A 26,672-nucleotide genomic window follows, 5' to 3' on the forward strand; every position below is an offset into this window, starting at 1 on the left:
ACAGAGCCTTGATTTCATCTTCAGAGTGGCTTTTTGCGTTGCTGAAAAATACATTTCCCAACCGCTTTTGCACTTATGAGTGGCCAGGAGGCTTTGTTGTGTTCAGTGAGGCTTTAGGTGGAAGTCGCCAGAAAGGGCTTGATAAAGAAGGCAGAATCATTTGGCAGACACCTTTTGTCCTTTGCCCTTCCCTTTGTCCTACCTAGAACTTGGACAGGATGCTGGAGGAGGAGACATGGAGTGACAGACACTTGCTGAATGTCATATATAGGAATGTTTAGTGGGAAGACAGAAGGAGCTTAGATCCTTGATATCTTGTGGGCTGTCCTTATCAGATCTGGACTGCCCACCTCCAGTCTAATTATATTAGGAAAAGACACTGCAGTATGTTGAAGCTACTATTTAGATGGGACTCTGTTACATGTAGCTGAATATAATTTGTAACTTATATGTGTGGCTTTTGTAAAAGATATCTCGACTACGTTCTCTCAAACCTGACTTTCAAATTGCTTTTATTTCTTTCTTTCTTTCATTTCATTTTGTAATTTCTTTAGGACCCTTCACTTCTGAATGTATATACATTATGCATGTTTAAATTGTCAAGCATGTTTTGAAACGCACATTTTGCAATCCTGACATCAACAAATCTGTATGCATAACATTTTAAAACTTTATATTTTGAAGTAATTTCAAATTTAAAGTTGCGAAATTAGTACAGAGAACTTCCCATAACTTTTTTCCTGAACCATTTGAGAGTAAGTTGCAGACATCATGTCCCTTTACCCCCTGAAATACTTCAGGGTGTATTTCCTAAGAAAAAAGATATTTTCTTAAATAACTATAGTGCATTATCAAGTTCAGGAATTTAATATTAATAAAATATCATTACTAAGCAGTCCGCATTCATCTTTCTCCAGTTGTCCGAACAATATCCTGTATTGCGTTTAGTTTGAGATGTAATGTGGTCTCCTGCAGTACATTTGGTTACCGTGCCTTTTTGGTCCCCTTTAATCTGGAAACTTGTCCTTTGTCTGTCATGATATAGACATTTTGAAGATAACACAATAATTATTTTGCGAAATGTTCCTCAGTTTGGATGTCTGATACTTCCTCAAGATTAGATTCAGGTTATGGTTTTTAGCAGGAAAACCACAGGTGATATTGTCTTCTTGGTGTATCATATCATATCAAGAGGCACACGCTGTCAGTCCCATTATTGGTAATATTAGCTCTGATCACTTGGTTGAGTTGGTATCTGTTAGATTTCTTCAGTATAAATTTACTTTTTCTCTCTTTATAATTTGTAGGAAGAATTTGAAACTGTGTAACTATACTGTTTCTCATTAAACTTTCACCCCATAAAATTCTTACTGAGATGACTGTAAAACATTTTCAAGAAAGATTTCTGCAGATCCTTTCATTCTAGTGACGACTTGTCTTCCAGATCATATCCCTTGAGCTTGCATTATGTCGTGGTGCTGTCTTACAGTTTTTGGGAACTTGTTTTGAGAAATACAGAGATGTAGGGAGGAACATGGTTCTTAATTAGGGAAGTTCAGGGAAGGGTTTGGTAGTGGGATGCTATCCCCCCAATACAGTGTAATAGATTATATGCTATATAAACCAGTAGACTGTAAACAGATCTGAAGCAAATGGGGGCAAATGATCAATTCTGTTTAGGATCTTTTATGACGGATGGGAGCATGAGATGGTCCTCTTTTTCCTCAGACAGATCGTAGGATGCCAGTGATATAATACACTCACCTAGTGCATGGCCTGCCAAAAGCGTGTCTTTTTCACATATCCCAGGGGCCTGGATGCTGGCTGTCCATAGGGACAGGGAGAGATTACCAGAGCTGCCTCGATCTCCATCACTGGTCCCATGCCCTAGTTAAAGTAACCCAATGGATACTTGTTTTCCTTAGTTTCTCAGGCTTAGCCTCATGCTAACCACTCCTTTTCTTGTCGGGTGGCATAAATGAGGTGGTGAAGAATGGACCAGAAATTGTTAATTCAGTAAGACTTCTTCTTGGGAAGTAATGTAGAAGTTCCCTTTTGGAAACATGAAAATGAAATAAGGGCTCCCCACAGCATGGTTCCTTCTTCCTAAAAGAATGAAATTTGTTCAGTCTCTCTCAAGTTTGTTTGTTTGTTTTTTCTTTTTGAAGAAGATTAGCCCTAAGCTAACATCTGCTCCCAATCCTCTTTTTGCTGAGGAAGACTGGCCCTGAGCTAACATCTGTGCCCATCTTCCTCCACTTTATATGCGGGACGCCTACCACAGCATGGCTTGACAAGTAGTGCTATGTCTGCACATGGGATCCAAGCCAGTAAACCCCGGGCCGCCAAAGCAGAGTGTAGGAACTGAACTGCTGTGCCACCAGGCCTGCCCCTGTTTTTGTTTTTCTTTTTTACTCTAGTTTATTTTGTTTTCTGTTTGTTTGCCCAAAGGTCATTTATTTTCTTGTCCTTGTATATTTTCAGATTTCAGAGTGTAATGATTTTGGTTTTTCCTCTCTTCTAGCACCAGCAGACATTTTTGAATCAGCTGAGAGAAATTACTGGGATCAACGATGCCCAGATACTACAGCAAGCTTTGAAGGTATGGCCTCTGTTTTATGACCTACAGTTGTGTTACACCCTCATCTCTACTGCCTGCCATATTTGAAAGTTGAGTTCTTTAGTTATACTGTGTGGTAGTAGTAGAGATATAGGAAAGAACTTGTATAAAGTAAGAGCCTTAGCTAACATATACAGCAATTTTGAGCATGTTAGCTTCCAGCATACCTTGGAGTGACAGATGACTTCTCTCCATAGGAAACACTTTTCATGCAAAATAGGGGGATGTGAATCCAATTGCTAATGGCTGGTTTTACTCAAGAACTGTGATTTTAGAGTTTAAATAGGGGCAGAGGGTGCGGGAGAGTAGAGAGAGGAGGAGGAGGGAGAAATAGAAAATTAATAGAGAGTCAAAAGCTTACATTTTTTCCTTCCAAGAAGGAGAAATAGAAACTGGCTAACATTCAAGTAATTTACCTTAAGAACATTCAACATCAAACTTTTGAGTATATGCAACAGATAAGATGCATCATTTTGTTGTGTCTTATGAAGTACTCTCATTTCCACACAGAGGCACTCACATGAGTTAAATCACATGGGTATGCACATGGAAAAGATCAAGCGAGTGAAAGATGTTCAAGAACTATATATATATATATATATATATATATATATAGCTACAAAGGCTTGCAGTGAGAGCCTTTTTCCACTGTAGGCATACACACAGCTTCAATCCTTTGGCATTTGCTCCATGAGACAAAATTATATAATTTTTGATGTTGACACAAAAGTTCTTCATTTGTGTCTGGAAGCAATTTATCTTTTAGGTGAGTGTAATCATAATCCTCATAATAGTAGTGATAACAACTAGCACTTAGTAAGCACTTACAGTACTAGGTGCTATTCCTAATAACTCCATGGGGTATTATTTTCATCCCTTTTTAAAAGATGAGGAAACAGAGGTTAAAGTGACTTGATCAAGATCACACAGCTAGTATGTGGAGGAGTTTGAAATAGAAACCAAGTGGCCTGATCCCAGAGCATCACACTTAATTTCTGCTTTCACTAGAGGCTTTGCTTCGTTTTGGCCTCATCAGGACAGTGATGAAGCAGTACTGTTTAGAGCATTAATGCAGGGTTTATGAGGCCACTGTAAGCATTTAGGGAGGAAACAAATGTGTTGTATGTCAGTTTATATGATGATGTTTAGATGATTGCCAGTCCTTTCTTTTTTTTTTTTTTAAAGATTTTATTTTTCCTTTTTCTCCCCAAAGCCCCCCGGTACATAGTTGTGTATTTTTAGTTTTGGGTCCATCTAGTTGTGGCATGTGGGATGCTGCCTCAGCATGGCTTGATGAGCGGTGCCATGTCTGCGCCCAGGATCCGAACCAGCAAAACCCTGGGCTGCCAAAGTGGAGCACGCGAACTCAACCACTCGACCGGCCCCACTAGTCCTTTCTTTATTGTGATAAATATGACTAAATCATGTCTATTTTCAGAATGTACTTTTTCCATTCTGTGTCAGTGAGTGTGACACTACACTCGGTACCTTGTCAGGGCACTTTTCTTTTTCTTGACTTGGGAAACATGTAGAATATGTTTAATTAAATAAATGCAAAGAATTAATCAAGTTAATTCTTGTCCACATTTCCTTTGAGGTAAGCTGTATGACCTTAGTTTTTTTTTTAACTTTCATTTCAGTTCTCAGTAGCTGGAAGTGAAAACAGTGTACTTAAACCTTAATTGTTGCCCGGTATAAATTTGTAAGAGGTTTATTAATGAGTTGAGTCTCTCAGTAAAATACTGATATGGAGTCTACTTTTGGGAACCACATGTCGTTGATTGATTTCAGCACTTTTATTTATTTTGAGCATCTATTTTTAGCTTCGCAAAGTAAGTGACCTTCTCGTTGTGTAAGTCCCTGTTGTAGTCAGCTAATTATTATATGAGGTAGTCTGTGAAGAGTACTTGGCACATGTTTTGGCACATATTACTGCTCAGTAAATCTTAGCCGTTGTTATTGCAAGTTGTTTTACTATAGTTTACTTATCTAACTATGGGATATGTTATACCTGTATTTTGGATGAGTCATTTGAGAATCTTACAGTGGTTGTGACAGATAACAAAGGTGAAAGCAGTGGTGCTTTTCCAACTGTACTCTTACTTTATCTCTTCAGCAGCTCCTAGAGTTGGAGTCGAGGTGGGTTGGGGACTTCATTCTTCTAGTTGTTCACTCCTCAAATCTTGGAATCATTCTAATCTTTCTCCTTCTATCACCCCCTACATTTAATATGATAGCAAATAATAGACTCTCTGCCCTTTCTCTCCTATAGTCTCAACACACAGCCAGAATGATCCTTTTAAAATGTAAGTCATACCAGGTCATTTCTAGGCAGAACCCTCAACTGGCTTCCTATTACACTCCTCTCGTATCCTAAAATTCTTAAGGCCTACACAATCTTAATGTGTTCTGGCCTTGTGTCACAGAGATAACTCCATTATTAATACCTGGATTTCCTAATGTTGTTTCAACTAGCTGTCATAGAGCTAGTGTTATATTTATTGTTAACTGGACAGAAAATATAGAGATATAACTGGGCAGGTCTCTTATTATTTTACTGTTTCAAAAATTCTTAGTTTTTTAGCAGCTACTTCCTTCTAAATTAACTTTAGAATTTTGTCCAGGTATGCTTTTGATGAGAACTACATAAAATTTATATTTAATTTGGGCAGGATTGTTATCTTGACAGTATTGAGTATTTCTGTCTAGGAGTTCTTTGTGTTTCTCCATACTGTCAAGCTTCAGAACATTTTGCTATTTTCTTCCTATAAGTCTTTGACATTTGCTTGTTAAGTTTGCCTTTAGGTATGTGTTCAGCACCCATTTTAAAGGGAATACCTTTTTTTGTTCTTATTTGCAGAAGCACTGTTTTAAATATTCATTTTTCATCCTTGTATATGGCAAGTTCCAGAAAACATGTTTTAGTTTGTTCATTTGTTTAGAAGTACAAGTTTGTGATTGGCTTTTGTTAAGCAGATATGAAAGTAATGGAAAATTGAGAAATTAGTTATAGAGTTGATTTTTACGTTATATTAGTAGTTTTAATTAATAGAGAAAGGAATTACCATTGATATAGTGTTCTTTGTTTATGATGAATTTATACTATAAAATCAGAATCACACAGAATGATTTTGAATCTGAAAATGATTTTTGCTTTGAGAATTAGTTGTTATGGAAAAGCTTACATAAATCATGTGAGAATGTACAGAGTTATTCCAAAATATTTGATGTTCTGTTCTTGATCTTTGAAGGATAGCAATGGAAACTTGGAGTTGGCAGTGGCTTTCCTCACTGCGAAGAATGCCAAGACCCCTCAGCAGGAGGAGACAACTTACTACCAAACCGCGCTTCCTGGCCGTGATACATACATCAGTGTGGGAAGCCAAGCAGATGCGAGTAAGTTTACTTCTTTCTTAATAATTTGACAGGAATGTAATGAAAAATTTTCCTTGGGGATATATTAATTTTGTTGAAGCAGAGGTAAAGGACAAAAAAAAAAGACTACTTTAACCTTGGTTCTTCTTAGTGTATTTGAAAGGAGCATGTTTTAATTAGCTGCATTATATTTTTTTCCAGATTGTATTTCATTGGTATATCCTTTCATAGAGCACCTCATGGAGTATTCATTGTTTTGAAATATGGAACAGCTACAGTGTTTCTCATTAAAGAAACAAAAATTTCTAGAATTTTAAATGGGCAAAATCATTTGTTTTATGGATTTTAAGTGTTGGTAGAGGCTTAGTATTATTTTTGAAGATAAAGTAGTATTTTTAATTACTGATAGCTTTACCATTTAGTAGAATTTCCCTTCTTTCAATCCCTGCCCCTCCCCAAAATAAAGATTTTGGAGAAAGGTTTATTACCATGTAACAAAATAAGCACACATACATGCGCACACACAGGTACATATGGAAAATTTTATGGACTAATTTTTATTCATAACATGAATACTTTGTGCTTATATAGCACTGAGTTTTTCAAAATACATTCAGTTACCTCCATATCTCATTGTGGTGTAACTGTATTATATAAAATGTAGGTATTTATTTTTATGCATTCTCAATCAGAGAAGTTTGATTACTAACTTGTATTGGAAGAGAATTTCTGATTTTGTTTATAGACTTTCTCAAAGTTAGGAAATAACCAGGAAGAACCCATTCACATAGATGTTTATAGCTATTAATTGGCATTAAATACTGTTTAATGTTGGTTGATTTCAAGTTTTCAGGATAATCTTAGTATTTTTGCTCTACAAATGATGTTATGTTGGCTAAGCCTGGAATACTCCTACTTCACACAGATAATAGGTGATAATCGGGAGAAGTTTTATGTGTGTAAGACAGACCCAGTTGCTGTGTCCAAGTTGAAGACACACTGTGGCTTGACTCCTGTCTGCATCTCTGACTTCGTTTTCTACTGTTTTGTTCTTTTCTCTTTACACTGTGATGACGCAGAATGGCTTGAAGTTCTCATCCACCCAGTGCTATTTAATTTCTTTTGTCTTTATGCTTGCTTTTCCTTCGAAGGAATCCCTTCTAGCCTTTACCCCCAGCCTAATTTCTTCTGGCGTTGTAGGATTTAGCTCAGGAGCTAATGGCTCTAGAATGTTTCCCCTGGCCTCTAGTTTGGACCAAGTGCTTTTCCAGCACCCAGAGCATTCCTGTGTCTTAATGAGTACTGTGTTATTTTAAAATTATTTGCTTGTGCCTTTCTTGCTTACCAAACATGAAGCCTAACATGGCAAGAGACTATTGATGTTCCCATGATCATATTAGAATGTCATAGTTTCTCAAAAAGTGTTTGTTGAGTTATTTTTGATAATATGTGTAAAAACGCCATCCCCAGAGGCCCACCTCTGAAGACAATTTGGTGGACTGGACCGTCCTCAGGGCCACCTTGGGAAGCTTATACTGAAGATGGCAGGGCCACATGAGGAAAGGAGCCCTGGTCACTGTGTCACCCCAGGAGAGTCACTTCCACCCAGGAACACTTGGATTGAATGAGGACATATTGTCTCAACCAAAATCCATAAAATGTTAAGATTGCCAGTTCATATTGATGACTCTTGAGTTGTTTGGATTGGAATCCTGGTCTCTTAGTTCATACCTTTAGGGACACCCTTCAGTCTTTGCCCTTGCTTGTCCCCAGTGACCAACCAGAAGGACAGAGGGAGCCTCAGACTAGGAAGATTGGGGAGCTGTGTGGGCAGTCCCAGGTGTCCCTGCACAGAAGGAAACTTGCAAACAGGAGGAGAGTGGGCCTCACCCAGGGATGGCCCCCACCACTTGCTCTTGTGCACAGAAAGGGACATGGCCTGGCCCTGCTTTGTCCCCTAGGTGTGCTGTAGGGCCTGGTGGGCCTCGACTGGCAGAGCCAGGCTGCCATCAGCCCTGTCCACCTCCCCCAGTGCCTGGAGAAGTGAGACCCCTTCTACTTTCAGAGCTCACTTAGGGGTCTGTTTCCTAGACCCTAGCTGGCCTCCCCCCCCCAACCAACTGACACACCCTGGTTCCAGCCACCTGTTTACTTTGGAGATGGAACACTCCTCAGGGTTCCGAGTGGTCAGTTGTGGCCCACAGGGCACTGGCACTCAGAGGCACAGCTGCGGAGCTCTCCCCAGCCATGGAGGGCCTGCTGCCTGCCATCGCGTCCGCTTTCCAGCTGATCCTGGGGCACCTGTGGTGTGCTCTGCTGGTGATTTCAGACAGCTTGAGCCAGGGTCCAGGTCTCCCTGCGTTCCACTGGGAGGTCCTGGTATGTACTGTGGTGGTGGCTTTGATAGTCAAGACAGGACATATTTTCAGAAGAGGGAAGTCTCCAGGTGAAAGGTGTTCTGCCCACGCTGAAGTCAGTGGAGAATGTGGGGAGAATACCGGACCTGAGAACCGAGCCGTGGAAGCCCTTCAGTGCCCTCGGGTGGAGGCCAGTCCTCTCCCCTTACAAACCTTGTGCTTGGCAGCGATGAATACAATCCTGAGCACATCAGCACTTCAGGACACTGTCGACCTTCTGGAAAAGGCTTTGAAGAGCCTGCCTGTTAAAGTCTCCAAAGCAACTGATGAAGAGGAACATCAGGAAAGAGCCAGATGGTTGCAGCAACAAAAGCAAATTGAGGAAGAGCTTCCAGGAGAAATCCTCTCCCTCCAAACCGAGGAAGCAACTTTGCAGCACGAAAACACCAAGCTCGAAGGTGAGATTCAGCAGCTGAAGCTCAAACTTCAAAATCTGCATGAGCTACATGATGAAGAAGTTGCGCCACTTTACATAAAATTCTTTGAGGAGGAAAGGGTCTGCTCCGAGTTGAAGAAGAAGCTCCTCAACGTGTGCTGGGAGATGAACTCCACGTACCAGCTTCGCAACCTCTACAAGAAGATGGCTGAAGACCTGGCCCAAGAAGTGAAGACGTGCACTTCCTACTATCACAAGGAGAACCTCTTCCAGATGCAAAGAGCCAAAGAAAGCTGGAGGGCAGCCGTGTTGGCGGAGAGAAAGCTCGAGGAGCTAAGAAGACAAAACGAGCACAACAGGCAAAGGCTGGCCATGTTGGAGGCCTCGTTCCAGCCTTTGCCAAGAGGCAATTTTCCTCCAGCTGCTCCTCCCACGGTCCCCAGAGGCCCAGAAGTGTGGGGGATCCCCTGGGCCGGTAGGACCCCCCCAGGAAGGAGGATGGCCCTGCCATGAGGCCTCAGGGGCCTGGGGTCACCTGCAGATTGGACTCAGCATCCACAGCAGCTGGGCCTTCAGCACCCCAGCCACAGCAGGACATCTGCACGGGTGTTCTCTTTTCAAAGGAATTTTGATTTTTTCTGTTTTTAGTTTAGCTCCTATTACTTACTTAATTATTCTTATTCAAGTAGATAAAGCATTCTAATGTGTAAGATATTTTTTCAAATAAAGTTTCACTTAATACATTGCTTATCAATTGCATTCTCTGTCCTTGGACCCTCTAGAATAAGACAGTATAAGGATTGAGTTTAGATTTAAATGAAAGGTCACTATTCATTAAGCCATCATTAGAGTAGGACATAGAGATGTAGAAAACAATAAAGACTGTTTCTGTGTGCTCTGAGCCCTTATTACGAATCTGCTAAGTCACAATATTTGCCTGAATGAATTAGATGGTTAGCAAAAACCAATGGAAAAGCAGGAAAAAAAAAGACTTCAACATACTCCTGTTGACATTTCATAATGTTTTGATTTATTCCTAAATTTATAGATTAATTTAGAGGGTAATTTTAGATAATTTGCACTCTGTTTTTTGTTCTGTAATTTTTTAAATCTTTGTTGTATTGTTTAAGATAGTGTTTCTTGCCAAAACATTTCTCAATGTTTTGCAGTGCATTTTATGCAGTTTTCCCTTGGTGGCAATCACATATGCACCCACACCCACACACACAGACACGCACAAACTACAGTACAGATGTAGAATACTTTGTTATTTCAGTACCTAAGGAAAATGTAAAATTAAGAGATTCAATTTTGAAAAATTATTTAAAATAAATAAAAGAAAAAGATCATGCAATCCACCGCGATGTACACAAAAGAATCCTAAGTCCTGTACACAGAAAAGGAGAGGTGCCTGATGTACCCGACAAAATTCCCAGTACAAACACTTCACCCCAATGGTGCAGATGAAGAGACTGAGATGCAGCCATTTCCAGAGCTGAGACAGGGAGGAGGGAAGGGCCAGGGATGCGGGGCTCCCGGGGGCCAGCGAGAGGGAAGCTGTTCCCAGCCCTGGGCTGGAGGGAGGAGGGGAAATGGTGTCCTCTGGGCCCATGAGGGGCTGTCAGGGGCACAGGGGAGACTGCCCCCGCCCTCTGCCCTCCTGACGTCCCACCTCCTGCTGGAGCCTGGGAGCCCCCCAGAGGCCCGGGCAGCGCAGGCAGAGGAGTCAGCCTGGGCACAGAGCCGGCCAGAGAGGGGACCCGAAGGAATCTGGAGAGCGACCAGCACACTTGACTCTGCTGAATCTCAAGTGCCAGGGTTTCATTGCCTTCCTTCCCATCCATTGTTTTGTTACATGTGGAGCTTCTGTGATGTCTTCTGCGCTGTTCCAGGTGTTTAAGATGCAGTGATGGACAAAACGGTCTAACGAGGCCTGGGGACCCGCAGCTTACATTCTAGCAAGGGACGAGGTCACATAATAAAGAAAAAGAGATGAAGGAGAGAAATACGTGCTCAACAGACGATTCCTATAGGGGGATGGTAAGGGCGGTGACAGGCTAACACTCAGTGGGGGACATTTATGCTGAGATGAAAGGTAAGAGGAGTTAGTCTGGGAGATCATGGGCAGAATGTTCCAGGCAGACAGAACAGGAAGTACAGAGGCCTGAGAGGTGGCTTCTGGGGCAGTGGAAATGGGACTAAGATGAGGGGGAGGGGAGGTGGGCAGGGAGCAGGGCCCACAGCAGAGATGTCTCTGTAGTGCAGGGGAGTGACACCAGGGAAGGGTGTAGACCTGGAGGGGAGACAGGGTGGCTGGGGACATAGTGTGATGTGCTTTCTACACAGATGTCTGTGGCTGTGGAGACAGTGGAATGTGGGTCGGGGGAGAGGCGCAGCGTTTTGGTGAGGGGTCTCACAGCAGTCTGCAGGGAGCCCTGGGGCTGGCACTGGGGTGTTTGTCATTCAGATGAGGAGTGTGTGTGACTGTTGAAGAGGAACGAAGGAAGACTGAGAACGCTTCTGATAACCTGTGTATTGCCTGCGCTACTTTAAGGACACCTTTGTACAATCTCTGCAGGGGAATCCGAAAAGAAGGCAGCTGGGCACAGATGAAGTACACCCAGTGAGAAGCCTATTTTTCCAAGGAATAGAGTAGGGAGTAGTCATGCCCATTTGGACATCCATGAGGTTTCGACCATCCCTGAAGGCCCTGGGGATCAGAGGGTCTCACCCCTCAGGCGCTCCCACAACAGGGGCTCCAAGGGCAGCTCCGGAAGGGGCTCGAGGGCACGGTGAGGATTCCCAAGGGTGATGCATCCGCTCCCTGAGTGGAGCCGATAGGATGCTGCTCGTGGAGATGCCAAGATGAACACTCAGTGGACCCCAGCAGAGCGCAGAGCCAGTGGAAGAGGAAGACTCACTGACTAGAAGTGCTCGTGGAGGTGGCGTGTGCACCCACTGCAGGCGCTGTGTCTGGCTCTCTAACTGTCCCTGCAGCAGGGTGGGCGGTGGGTGGGAGGTCAGGGAGGGGTCTCTGGAGGAGGTGGCCCTGAGCTGAATGCTGAGGGAAAAGGAGTTATCCGCAGTGCTTTACACACTTTCCGGGGCACAGGAATCACTTGGAGATCTGGTTACAGGGCAGATCCCAGTTCATCAGGTCCTGAGTGGGTCTGAGACTGCCCTGCTCCCCAGTGATATCCATGCTTGGACTGGACATAGAATAGCAAGGATCTTGAGATGACTGTGGGGAAAAGTGTGGGAAAGATAAAGGGGGAAGCACCATTTCTGGCCACATTTCAGCCCAGGCACAGACGCGAAGCTCCAAACAGCCTGGGAGAGCAGAGGTAGAACTTATGCAAGTGACTTGCCCCCAATTACCCTCTGAAACACTCCTATCTCCCATGGATGGGTCCTGTCCCAAGTTCACGTCCTGTTTCAGAGGAGCATGAGGAACCAAACACTTGGGGTCACTCTTGGGGAAGCCAGCCATGGAGGACCTGCTTTCCCTCCAGAATGCCCTAGTCAGTCGGTAGCTCCACCTTCCCGGTTCGCACAGCCCAGGCACATGGGAACCCCTCCTGACCTGTTCCTCGTCCTCACCCTCTCCATGCAATACATCGGGCAGTCCATAGATTATTCCTTCAAACTCCCTCTGTTCTCTCCATCTCTGCCAACACCCTCCTGTACAGACCACCACTCTGTCTCCTGCCTGGGTCACTGTCGCTCTGCTGACTGTCCTGCCTATGGGGCCCAGGTCACCATGCATCCTCCCATTGACCTCCTCTCGGCAGACACAGCAGACTCTTTAACCCATGACCCAGGCAGGGCCAGAACAAAGCCAGGCTTGGACGTGCGTGTGATGAAGGTGCGGCTGACCCCTGCCCTCAGCCCCCTGTCTCCTGCCTCTGGGTCATGGACGGCAAGGGTGAGCACACATCCCAGTGCAGCCTGGACAGCTCAGGCGGTACTTGGTGGGTGCCTGGCATGTTATGGATAGCTCCCCTTTTCACTCATAAAATGGCTCCAGTTCTGACAAGAAATTTGATGGCCGCCAAACTAATACCTTGCATGAGTTCAAACTTTTCCAAACAGTAGTGCAAAATTTAAAAAAAAAATACAAGCTCATGAGAAAATAGACAGCATGATTTCGATCTAAATCCAAATGCAACCCTGGACAGTCATGAAGTTCTATGCCCAAAACAGGGCTCCTAGAAAGACTGCACACGGAGGAAGATAGGGAGGTAGTGACCTTCTCCTTTGGGGCCCCTCCTTGCCAGGCTCTGATTCAGTGGCTCTTGGGTGGGACCCCAAAATTTGTATTTTTTCCAAGTCTCTCTCAGGGTTCTGATGCATGGCAAAGATGAACTACATTGTCGTAAGCCATCAACTCTAGGCCTATGTTGAAAGGGCCTGTGCCTTCCTCTGATCCAGCACTTGGGTCCCTCGCTTCCGACAGCTCATGACCTCCTGTTCTAAGATGTCATCAGTATGTCCTTTCATATCCACTCTCTGTCCTTCTCCACCTGCTGTCTGCTGCCGACCTGTAGGGTGTTGGCCACAAGCAGATTCATATCCTTCCAGCTCCCTTTGGAGTCACCAATGGGGAAGCCCAAGAACAGACTGGAGGGAGGCAGGAGTGTGAGCCCAAGCATTGAACCTCCTGGCTACTTCCTGAAAAGATGGCCTTGCGCTGGCTCCGTCTGTGGCTAGAGGCCCAGCTCCTCTCAAGGGCTGACTCAGCATGGTTCTCTTCCTTGGGCTCTCTTCTCTTGATTCCTTGAGGCCTGTAGGTGGTGACAACTGGGCTGTAAGGACCCCTTGTTACTACCTATTGGTTTTTATTGCCACTGTAAGAAATTTCCACAGACCTGGTGGCTTGAAACAACACAAATTTGTTATTTTGCAATTCTGGAGGACAAACGTCCCAAATCAGTCTCACTGAGCTAAATTTAAGATGTCTGTATGGCTAGTGCCTTCTGGAGTCTCCTTTTGACTTCCCAGCATCTGGATGCCACCTACAATCCTTGACTTGTGGCCCCTTCCTGCATCTTCATGTCCAGCCACCCAGCACCTTCTCTCATCTGTGATATCTGTTTCTATCCGTCACCACATCTCCCTCTATGACCCTACCACCAGCCTCTTTCACTTATTAGGCCACTCGTGATGCCATTGGTGCCACATGGATCACCCAGGGAACTCTCCACATCCCAAGACCCTTGCCTTAATCACCCCTGCAAAGTCCCCTTTGCCGTGGTAAGGTAACATGCTCATAGGTTCTGGGGATTGGAAGGTGGACATCATTGGGACCATTATTCTCTCTCCGTCACCATGCATCATGCCTTGAAGTTCTCCTATACCTACACGTTTGTAAATAATCCTTTTGTACATAAACCTTCCTCCAGTAACCTATTTCTAGTCTAACCTGATTCCCTCAATCTGTGCACCATCCATGGCACTTTTTTTTTTTCCAATTTTTTTTTATTGAGTTATTGATAGGTTACAATCTTGTGAAATTTCAATTGTACGTTAATGTTTGTCAGTCATGTTGTAGGAGCACCACTTCACCCTTTGTGCCCACCCCCCACCCCTCCTTTCCCCTGGTATCCACTAAACTGTTCTTGGTCCATAGTTTTAAATTCCTCATATGAGTGGAGTCATACACACGTTATCTTTCTCTGGCTGGCTTATTTCACTTAACATAATTCTCTCAAGGTCCATCCATGTTATTGCAAATGGAATGATTTTGTTTTGTTTTGCAGCTGAGTAGTATTCCATTGTATATATGTGCCACATCTTCTTTATCCATTCGTCTGTTGATGGGCACTTAGGTTGCTTCCACGTCTTGGCTATTGTAAACAGTGCTGCAATAAACATTGGGGTGCACAGGACTTTTGGGATTGCTGACTTCAGGCTCTTTGGATAAATACCCAGTAGTGGGATGGCTGGATCGTATGGTAGTTCTATTTTTAGTTTTTTGAGGAATCTCCGTACTGTTTTCCATAGTGGCTGCACCAGTTTGCCTTCCCACCAGCAGTGTATGAGGGTTCCTTTTGCTCCGCAACCTCTCCAACGTTTGTTGCTATTAGTTTTAGATATTTTTGTCATTCTAACGGGTGTAAGGTGATATCTTAGTGTAGTTTTGATTTGCATTTCCCTGATGATCAGCGATGATGAGCATCTTTTCATGTGCCTATTGGCCATCAGTATATCTTCTTTGGAGAAATGTCTGTTCATGTCTCCAGCCCATTTTTTGATTGGGTTGTTTGATGTTTTGTGGTTGAGTTGCGATAGTTCTTTATATATTAAGGATATTAAGCCTCTGACAGATATATGACTTGCAAATATTTTTTCCCAGTTAGTGGGTTGGTTTTTTTGTTTCAATCCTGTTTTCATTTGCCTTGAAGAAGCTCTTTAATCTGATGAAGTCCCGTTTGTTTATTCTTTCTATTGTTTCCCTTCTCTGAGAAGGCATGGTGTCCGAAAAGATCCTTTTAATACCGATGTCAAAGAGTGTACTGCCTACGTTTTCTTCCAGAAGCCTTATGGTTTCAGGTCTCACCTTTAGGTCTTTGATCCATTTTGAGTTTATTTTGGTGAATGGTGAAAAAGAATGGTCAATTTTCATTCTTTTACATGTGGCGTTCCAGTTTTCCCAGCACCATTTGTTGAAAAGACTTTCTTTTCTCCATTGTATGCCCTCATCTCCTTTGTCAAAGATAAGCTGTCCATAGATGTGTGGTTTTATTTCTGGGCTTTCACTTCTGTTCCATTGATCTGTGCACCTGTTTTTGTACCAGTACCATGCTGTTTTGATTACTGTAGCTTTGTAGTATGTTTTGAAGTCAGGGATTGTGACGCCTCCCGTTTTGTTCTTTTTTCTCAGGACTGCTTTAGAAATTTGGGGTCTTTTGTTGCCCCATATGAATTTTAGGATTCTTTATTCTAATTCTGTAAAGAATGTCATTGGGATTCTGATTGGGATGGCGTTGAATCTGTAGATTGCTTTAGGTAGAATGGACATTTTAACTATGTTTATTCTTCCAATCCACGTACATGGAATGTCTTTCCATCTCCTTATGTCGTCATCCAATTCTCTCAGAAAGGCCTTGTAATTTTCATTATATAGGTCCTTCACTTCCTTAGTTAAATTTACCCCAAGGTATTTTATTCTTTTTGTTGCGATTGTGAATGGTATTGTATTCTTGAGTTCTTTTTCTGTTGGTTCATTACTGGAATATAGAAATGTTACTCATTTATGCAAATTGATTTTATACCCTGCAACTTTGCTGTAGTTGTTGATTACTTCTAACAGTTTTCCAATGGATTCTTTGGGGTTTTCTATATATAAGATCATGTCGTCTGCAAACAGCGAGAGTTTCACTTCTTCCCTCCCTATTTGGATTCCTTTTATTCCTTTTTCTTGCCTGATTGCTCTGGCCAGGACCTCCAGTACTATGTTAAATAAGAGTGGTGATAGAGGGCATCCTTGTCTCGTTCCTGTTTTCAGGGGGATGGCGTTCAGTTTTTTCCCATTGAGTATGATGTTGGCTATGGGTTTGTCGTATATGGCCTTTATTATGTTGAGGTAGTTTCCTTCTATGCCCATTTTGTTCAGAGTTTTTATCATAAATGGCTGTTGGATCTTGTCAAATGCCTTCTCTGCATCTATTGAGATGATCATGTGGTTTTTATTCCTCAGTTTGTTGATGTGGTGTATCACGTTGATTGATTTGTGGATATTGAACCATCCCTGTGTCCCTGGTATGAATCCCACCTGATCCTGATGTATGATTCTTTTGATGAATTGCTGAATTCTGGTTGCCAAAATTTTGTTTAGAATTTTTGCATCTATGTTCATCAGTGATATTGGCCTGTAGTTCTCTTTTTTCGTGGTGTCCTTGTCAGGTTTTGGTATCAGCGTGATGTTGGCCTCATAGAATGTGTAAGGAAGTGTTTCATCTTCCCTAATTTTTTGGAATAGCTTGAAAAGGATGGGTATTAAATCCTCTCTGAAAGTTTGGTAGAATTCCCCAGGAAAGCCATCTGGTCCTGGGGTTTTATTCTTTGGGATGTTTTTGATTGCTGTTTCCATCTCTTTCCTTGTGATTGGTCTGTTCAAATTGTCTGCCTCTTCTTGAGTGAGCTTTGGGAGACTGTAGGAGTCCAAGAATTTATCCATTTCCTCTAGGTTATCCATTCTGTTGGCATATAGTTTTTTGTAGTATTCTCTTATAATCTGTTGTATTTCTGCAGAGTCTGTTGTTATTTCTCCTCGCTCATTTCTGATTTTGTTTATTTGAGTTTTCTCCCTTTGTTTCTTTGTAAGTCTGGCTAGTGGTTTGTCAATTTTATTTATCTTCTCAAAAAACCAGCTCTTTGTTGCATTGCTCCTTTCTACTGCCTTTTTCGTTTCAATAGTATTTATTTCTGCTCTGATTTTTATTATTTCTCTCCTTCTGCTGACTTTGGGCTTCATTTGTTCTTTTTTCTCTAGTTCAGTTAGGTGTGCTTTAAGGTTGCTTATTTGGGATTTTTCTTGTTTGTTAAGATGTGTCTGTATTGCGTTGAATTTTCCTCTTAATACAGCTTTTGCTGTATCCCATATGAGTTGGTATGGCATGCTATCATTTTCATTTGTTTCCAGGTATTTTTTTATTTCTTCTTTAATTTCTTCAATGATCCATTGCTTGTTCAGTAGTGTGTTGTTTAGTCTCCACATCTTTGTGCCTTTCTCAGCTTTTTTCTTGTAATTAATTTCTAGCCTTACAGCACTATGATCTGAGAAGATGCTTGTTATTATTTCAATTTTTTTTAAATTTGTAGAGGCTTGTCTTGTTTCCCAACATATGGTCTATCCTAGAGAATGTTCCATGTGCACTTGAGAAGAATGTGTATTCAGCTCCTTCAGGGTGGAGTGATCTATATATGCCTATTAAGTCCAATTGTTTTAGTTTTTCATTCAGCTCCACTATTTCCTTGTTGATTTTCTGTCTGGATGATCTGTCCATTGATGTGAGTGGGGTGTTGAGGTCCCCTACTATTATTGTGTTGTTTTTAACATCTTCCTTTAGGTCTGTTAATAGTTGCTTTATGAATCTTGGTGCTCCTGTGTTGGGTGCATAGATATTTATAAGCATTATTTCTTCTTGATGAAGTGTCCCTTTGATCATTATATATTGTCCCTCTGTGTCTCTCTTTACCTGTCTTATTTTGAAATCCACTTGGTCTGATATGCGAATTGCAACACCTGCCTTTTTTTCCTTGCTATTTGCTTGAAGTATTGTCCTCCACCCCTTCACCCTGAGTCTGTGTTTGTCCTTGGGGCTGAGGTGTGTTTCCTGGAGGCAACAAATTGTTGGATCTTGTTCTTTAATCCATTTTGCCACTCTGTGTCTTTTTATTGGAGAGTTCAATCCGTTCACATTGAGAGTGATTATTGATGCATGTGGACTTAATGCTGTCAATCTGTCGCTCATTATCTTGTTTTCCTGTGTTTCTTTTCCTGTGTGCTTTAGACTACCCATTTAATACTGCAATTTCTTATGCTGGGTTTCTTAGATTTTCCCTTATCTATGATTTGTGACTCTGTTCTGTACTTTATTTTAGTGTCTACCTTGAAGTTTGTATTTAGAATCTCGTGTATAATATAGTCTATTCTCTGGTGGTCCCTTACTTACTCGACCAATACTGATTTACACCCTTTGCTCTTCCCCTCCTAAATAATTATTTTCATTTTTTATTCCAACTCGTCTTATTAATTTGTAGGTAGAGTGCTAAGATCGTCCTTGTTTTGGTAGTTTCCTTATTTTTACCCTAATGCTATAGTTGAATATTTGCTATCCTGTTCTGGTTCTATCCATCGGTCTCCCTAGTCTGTGGCTTGTGTCCCCTTTCTCCCTTTTTTCTTTTTTCAAGTATGAGAGCCTTCTTGAGGATTTCTTGTAATGGAGGGCTTTTAGTTACAAATTCCCTTAACTTTTGTTTGTCTGGAAAAGATTTAATTTCTCCCTCATATCTGAAGGAAATTCTTGCTGGATAGAGTATTCTTGACTGAAGGTTTTTATCCTTTAAAGCTTTGAATATATCACTCCATTCTCTCCTAGCTTGTAGGGTTTCTGTAGAGAAATCGGCTGACAGTCTGATAGGGGCTCCTTTATAGGTTATTCTCTTTTTTTTCTTACTTCCCTGAGTATTCTTTCCTTATCCTTCCTATTTGCCAACTTTACTATTATGTGCCTTGCGGTGGGTCTTTTTACATTGACAAATCTAGGAGATCTGAAACCCTCCTCTACACACATTTCTCCGCTGATCCCTAGATTTGGGAAGTTCTCTTCAATAATTTCATTAAGCACACTTTCTGCTCCATTTTCCTTTTCCATATTCTCGGGAATTCCTATGATCCTTATGTTCTTACTCCTCATTGAATCCATTATCTCTCTGAGATTTTCCTCATTTTTTTAAATTCTTAGTTCTCTTTCTTCCTCTGTCTGGCGCCATTCAGCCTGTCTGTCCTCGATTATGCTGATTTGCTCCTCTAGGTTGTCTACACGGGCATTCAGGGAATCCGTATTCTGTTTTATCTGGTCCATTGTGTTTTTCATCTCAAGTAATTCTGTTTGATTCTTCTTTATGATTTCAATCTCTTTTGTGAAGTAACTCCAGAACTCGGCTTGTTTCTCTATCTTTCTCGCTACCTCATTGAGTTTTTTGATTATAGCTGCTGTGAATTCATTATCACTTAGTTTACCTAATTCCAAGTCCTCAGGACTTAATTCTGTGTTTTTATTGTTTTCCTTCTGGTCTGGGGCTTTTATAAATTGCTGGATGGTAGAGGAGCGGTTTTTTCTCATGGTGGTAGAATTCAGTTGCAGTTACAGCCTGTCGCCACTAGATGGGGGTCGAGAGCGGCGTGTTAGCTCTCCGCCTTGGGGCAAGATGGCTGCGCCCACTGGCTTTGCTGGGGGGAGGGGCTGTTACTCACACGCGCTGCTCTGGGTTCAGATCAGTTCTGTTCTCTGGTCTCCCAAGGCCCTTGATTTATAGGGTCCCCGCGGACGGAAGCTTTCCCCCGTCAGCGGGTCTCCACTGAATGAGCAGCAGGAGTCCTGGATGATCCCCCAGTCGCACGGCCCCTCCCCTGCTCCTTCCCGACCCGTGCGGCAGGGATCACAGATTCTAGGGGAGGGAGCGATGTTCTCTCCTACCGTTCCAGTGCCTCCGAGGGTGTAAGCAAGGTTATGATCTCAGCCTTCTTGGTATTGTAGGTCTCTAACGAGCTGGCATTATGTTTATTCTCTGAAATTCAGTTCTTCCAATCTTTTATTTTATTTTGAAGGGGAGAGAATCCCGGGTCAGCTCACCCTGCCATTTTGCTCCCTGTAAGAAAGTTTTTAATATTTTTCCTGATTACAGATTAATAGGTTGAGTTTTCAAATTTCAACTTTTTAAAGTTCTCATTCTAATGTCTTTTGAAATCCATTATTTATGATGAGAAATTAGCTGTCATTTTTATGTTTGTTTCATTTGATGGTTGTTTGGGTTGTTTTGTCTATTTTATAGTTGTTGATTTTGGTTGATTTTCTTTTATTGAACTATTGTATGCATAGATGTGATTCACTTTGCATTCATTATGCTTTATATTCACTAAGAAATCTAGATCTGAGTGTTGGTGCAATTTTCCTGTGTTTTTATGTCACTAACTGCTTTATTTTCTTTATTAGGGATCACATTTTCCTGCTTCTACATATATGTCATGATTTTTTCTTTCATTTTACCCTGGACGTTTTGCAAAAAAGAACAGCAGAGACTCAGGTTGATAGGATTTGCCCTCAGAATCATGAGCTCTCCTCTGGTGAGGGACTGAGTCAATGAAACCTGCAGTTGTGCTTGCTCTAGGCTTCATTGCAGCTTTAATTACATTCATTTTCCCATTGATAAATATTTCTATTTTTTATACATAGTAAAGTGATGAAGATTTGTCCTTCTCTAGTGCTTGGTCTGGTGAAAATGGAATTTCTTGTCAGTTCTTTGATGCTTTTGTGTAGATTTAAAATAGGTTTATTCAGGCCTGGCCTCATGGCCAAGTGGTTAAAGTTCTGTGTGCTCTGCTTTGGCCACCCAGGTTCGTGGGGTTGGATCCTGGGCATGGACCTACTTCACTCACCTGCCGTACTGTGGAGGTGTCCCACAAACAAAAAAGTAGAGGAAGATTGGCATGGATGTAAACTCAAGGCTAATCTTTCTCAAGCAAAAGAAAAAAAAAGACAGAAGAGGATGTTAGCCCAGAGCAAATCTTCCTCAAAAATAAGGAAAAAAAATTACAAACAGAAAAAATAAAATAAAATAGCTTTATTCAACATTTACTTTGTTTCTGGTAAGAGAGTTGTTCTGAATTTCTCAGCCTGTCATATTCCAAAAGAAGAGTCTCCCCTTTTGCAAGATGTTTGCTAATTCATGTAAATTACATTTTCCCCCAGCTTTGACAGTTTCTCTAGGACGAATTTATGGTTAAATTAACATTAGCCTTTGCTAGTTTGATACTTGTTCTAGAGCATGAGTTCAATTTTAATTCAGTTGTATTTTAACTGATATGCCATAAAATTAATCCAACCTACTGGAGTATTGAAACCAGGGGTGGGGAAGTATAGAGTCAGGGCTTTTTGTTTGATGTGGATTTACTGGAATCTGAGAGTCAGGATATCATGTGCAGAGAGGAAAGTGATATCAACTTACTAAAGTAACAGAAGAGTTTCTTAAAAGAACATAAATAAATCTTGGAAACATATATACAGAGTGAGAAACTGAATATTGTTCAGCCTAATGAGAGATCCTGACTGCAGCAAAGATTTCTAGGAAGGCTGAAAGATTAAGGAATTCTCTAGTATTTAGAGACTCACTTACTAAGTAGGTGATTACATAACTGTCTTTGGTGCCATCTAGTGTGTGGAAGATGTAAGACTTCTGCAGGTTCCCTGGCAAAAAGGAAACACTTTAAATTCATTCATTCCTAAGCAGTCTGAAGGAGCACTTGCTGGGAAAGTCCAGTTTAAGGCTGGTTCAAGGTGGACATTCTAGGTATTTGGGCGACAACAGCACATATTTTTCTGATGACTTTCTATACCACATTAGTTGCAAGTTCCAAGCACAAAGATCCCTAAAATAAACCCTCCTGACCCTTGTCACTTTCCACTCAATTCCCTGTTTTCTGATATTCAATATGCCATTAAATCTATTCAATGATTTGCTCATTCTTGATATTGTATTTTTCAATTCCATTTGAATTGGATTTCCTATGGGTTTTCTATGGATTCTAATTCTTTGGGGGAATTTCTTCATTCTTGTCATTTTCAAATGTTTTAGATATTTTAAAAGATATTATTACAGTTGTTTTGAAGTCGTTGCTTGCTAGCTCCAATTTGTGCTTCAATGTGCATTCGCTTTTAGCATTTTTTTCTGTTAATTAATCATAAGGTCTTGCCTTATGTTTTTGTTCTCACGTTTAGTAATTTATTACATGCCACATAGCGTCTATAAAGAAAGATGTTCCAGATGATTTCTCTCACCAAAGAGAGTTCAATCATTCCTCTGACAAAGTTAAGGATGATCAGCTCAAATCAATTAGAAACTGATCTGGGTTGGATCTTCCTTATGGTGTTGGCAAGATGCAGTGTACCTCCATTTCATCGCTATTTCTGGGGCATGGCAATCCAGGGCTTCCACTTATGGGCTGGGGCTCCCTTTATCTCTTTAGCAAGAAGACAATATGAGAGTTTCCACTCTTGTGTTTTGGTGGTTTCTGGCTTATATTTTAAATCTCTTACCCCAAGCAACTTTAGAATTTTCAAATGTCGCAAAAGGGAGTTCACTGTGTGTTTGAGGCCCCATGAGTCTCCAATTTTGGTACCCTAATCCTGTTCAATCACCAAACGTTCTGGAAATTTTCCTGAGCCCAGCTGAAGTCTTCTTCTTTTATTCTTAGAGGGTATATGTGCCTAGTTTCTCAGAAAAATGTGGTTTATGATTGTCAGTGGCATATGACAGATCTCTCCACAGTTTTATACGTTTTATTTTCAAAACCTAAATTCACAGCAGACCTTTGTATCTTAAGCACTAAAAAATTGGGGGAAATTCCATGTTGCTTTTCCAAAAATTTTAGTGCTTTCCATTTATTGCATGATAAAGCTTTGAATTTAGAAGATGTCTGGAATAGGATACCTACCATTTGTTTGAGGTTCCTCACATGTCCAATTTTGACATTCCTGCACTGTAATGGCCAGAAACTCTGTAAAAGCCCATATTCTCAGTCTCTTGCCCATATTCCTAATTGGCAAATTCCTTCAGGGACATTTGGAGGTCTTTAGCTCACCTCTAAATAGTTACAACCTTTCTTGAATTATACTCACTGTAGTCAATATTGATGAGTTTATATATATATGATGCAAAAAGTGATTCCCCAAATATAACCAACATTACCAATGAAAAGACAAAGCTGAGTTTATTGCTTACCTTAGTAAGGGAGAATACCACCTCACAGAGCTTTGGCTGTTTCTGGGGGAAGAGGAATAAGGAGAGAATTTATTAAGAATGAGAAGTTTGGTTTAAGGTGGGTCTTTCAAAGCAAGAGTTTGATTAGGTTTGGCTAGAGATCAAGAGACAACAGTCCAGGTTAGTGGAAACAAGGTAAGACCTTTATGGCAAGAGATTCAAAGAATTTAGGAAATAAACTGTCTGTTGTTGCTTTCCATTGAAGAACCCACAGATTATTCAGGACATTTCTATAATGAGCAATCAAAACATTTGCCTGAGCAAAAAACTCCTGGAAATATTAAATGATGCTAATGAAAACAGGAATAGCAAAGTGATGTTCATGTAGACATTAAAGTATGGTTTTAATTCTTAGTGTCCAGGTCTAGTATTGAGGCAGTAGACAGTTTCTCTTCTATATACTTGTAATTTATCTTTCTTTCTCCCTAGAAGTTCTCAATGGGAGCAAAAACCTACTATGAATTGTCACCTACTACCTCAAGTGGAAGGCTTATACATGTTTAAATTTTTCAATGAAAATAGAGGTTATTGAATTATGTATATACTATATCTCTTTCTTCTGTAAGTAATTCATACATGGTAGATATCTGATCAGTTGCCTACAAAGTCTTGTGCAATTTTCTGATATCAGATAATTTAAAATCAGGTGTAGCAAAGTGATACCATCTGTGGTGCCTTCCTTGCATACTCAAATCTAAAACTAACATCCCGTATCATCCTTGTGATATACAGGTTGATCAGATATTAAAAAGGTAAATCTTACCTCTATCTATATGCCTAACAGCTGTGATTTCTAGGGCACTCAAATAATAAGTACAATTAGCTTACTGTTATAAGAAAGTTTCCCTCCATCCCATTTTACCCTTTATCTCTTATGTCAGGGACATTTAGAATCACAATGGAGTGGTGCAGAGTCGCAGGAATTGTTCAGCAATTGCAAGTATTGTTTTACAAAAGCAAATAGAATGGTTTCTTTCTACAACAATCCTAAAGGCTTGGACCTCTGCGCACAGGTTCTAATAGATCACTCGGTTAGTGATAGGTTATCACTCTCCTCCCTCAAGAGTAGGAATAGAGAAAGTGGGTATTTTTATCCTTTAATGTACAAAATTCCAAACAGTTGCATTTTGTAAAATGTAAATTTGTAAAGAAAGCCTATTTGGAAAATTAGTTTTATGTAGTAAATTTTTAAAACATTTCTCAAATTATCTCATTACTATCCTTATTATCACAGTAAATAAAAATTTTGTTAAATTCCCAATATGGCCATATTCTGCTAAAATAACTAACTTTCATTTTTGTTTAAAGAGTCTACTTGCACTTTACCAACCCTGTCACTAAACTGTCCCAAATCATAAAATAAGTTCAATATTGTGCACATGTAGGTAGAAGCATCACACTGCAAATGAAGAGGAAAAATTAAATTCTTATTTGAGCTCACCATAATGGAAATTTTTTCAACTTGTAGAACTTCCATAGTGGATTGAAGTTGTGAAATTCTTGCCCTTACAAATGAGTAAACCAAAGTAGTCTGACCAGTTTTCATTTTGATTTAGAAGTGGATTTGTTTGGGATATGCATTTTAACAAGATCACCTCTAAGATTCTGCAGATATGACATTCACTAAACCCATTTTATGCTGTTCAAAAAAATGTAGAGCCTATAATGTAATTAGTGTAGTTCCACTAACTACAACTAGCCTTTAAATATTGCACAAGGTATGTAAGACTAATTAAGTTGATGATGAGATCCTGTATTTACTAACTAGGTGGCTTTGCCATCACTTTGATGATCTCTGCCATAAGATACTTATCTATAAGTTCTTCCATCTTCTCAGAAAGCACTTTCTGATACCAAGATCTACAGAGGCCTCCACTGGGCTCACTCTTCAATGTCACTAAAAAAAAAAAAATCAATTTTTAGTACTGAAAATAATAGGTAATCTTGTGAGCTTCCATGTGGTTTTGGAAATAATTTAAATGGCAATAATTATATTTTTAATTATTTGAACTATTTGCAAAACTCCTCCACAATAAAGGGGATCCTTTCTAGGATCCAAGTGTCATTAATAAAAACCCCAATACTACTGAGAGTGAAAATTTCCTATTTAAATTAACAATAGCAGTATTTCTATTATAATTACCAATGTGTTTTTAGAAAAAAAATCACAATGGCAATAACCCTACAAATTATTCCCCAGGTGTCCCTTGGAAATGAACATGTTTGGAATCCTTCAGTTCTTGGGTCCCTGCTGACATAGGAATTCGTATAAAAGTTCCTGGTTCTATTGGTGAAACTATTCACCTGCGTAATTGGAAAATAACTTCTTCCTTGCTAAGTAGCTTCTGTAGTTACTAGACTGGTTTTAATGGCGCAAAAATGAGTTTTTGTGGGTTTGAGAGGAAGAACCACTGATTTGTGTCCCAAGAGTTGGGAAACCACACATCAGTTAATATTGTACCCACAAAGTCATCTACCTTGCATAACTCTTTCTTTTATAGCTTCACAGGGATCTGAAACACTTTGTTTAAATAAGCTTTTTTGTTAAAGAAAAGAGAACTGAAGCATGGCTGGCTACTGATAGTTTGAATTAATTTCTTTTCTATGCTTAGATTGTTCTTGTTATATATTTGGGAAGAATTTAGTAAACCATAGTATTTTGAATGGATCTTTTTGTTCTTTCCCTTTTAAAGCAGGGATCCAGGATTCTCTACCTTCTCTTGCCTTTAATCTCATGGCTTTTTCTCTTTCCTCTCACATTTCTCTAAATGGAATTCTTAGACTATCAGAAAGGATGATCAATGTGAAGTTCTCAAGAACACGTGCCCTGCTTTTTCAGTAAATACATGAGTCATTCCTTTCTCCCTTCACCAATACTATGCAACTTAGCGTGTCTCACAGGGCACACACTATTAATATTCTAACGACCCTCATGTCTGTTCTCACAAGATTTGGCAGTGGATATACCTGAATTTGAGTTATACCTGTCAACTACTATCTGAATGACTTGTGACGTTACTCTAAGCCTCAAAGTTCTTATCCAAAATATGGAATTAATAGCAAGAATTTAGCTTATAGAGAGCCAGTGTATCACAAAGCGTGGAATCAGGACCTTGAGTTATATCCTCTTTTTATCACATCTTAGCTCTAAAACTCTCTGTGCCAGAGTTCTCTCATCTGTAAAAGAAAGGTGATAATGATAGTAACTGCATTGAAAGTCCAATGTTAGTTTTTTTATGTGACAATTAAATGAACTATATGTAAAGTGTTTAGAATATTACATTGCATGTAATAATCATTATATAGATTATAGTCATTATTAATATAAGCTTGCCACATA

General features: G+C 40.6%; 1 protein-coding gene across 35 annotated transcripts in view; it reads left to right on the forward strand.

The window, feature by feature from the left end:
- OR5W1G (olfactory receptor family 5 subfamily W member 1G) overlaps window positions 1-26,672 on the forward strand; it is a 180,376-nt gene that overhangs the window by 25,624 nt on the left and 128,080 nt on the right. For 34 of the 35 annotated variants that reach the window (XR_011423917.1, XR_011423910.1, XR_011423909.1 and 31 more), the window contains exons 2-3: window positions 2,525-2,602; window positions 5,872-6,016. Coding sequence is in view for 10 of the 35 variants with exons in the window: in XM_070229581.1 (XP_070085682.1) it covers window positions 2,525-2,602; window positions 5,872-6,016 (223 nt within the window). In the remaining 25 variants the exon portion in view is untranslated. Of the gene's footprint in view, window positions 1-2,524; window positions 2,603-5,871; window positions 6,017-7,465; window positions 9,532-26,672 lie in introns of those variants that run through there. The other variant, XM_070229577.1, reaches the window with a different exon arrangement.

The sequence above is a fragment of the Equus caballus genome, chromosome 12 (assembly GCF_041296265.1).
Source record: "Equus caballus isolate H_3958 breed thoroughbred chromosome 12, TB-T2T, whole genome shotgun sequence".
Taxonomy (NCBI): Eukaryota; Metazoa; Chordata; class Mammalia; order Perissodactyla; family Equidae; genus Equus; species Equus caballus.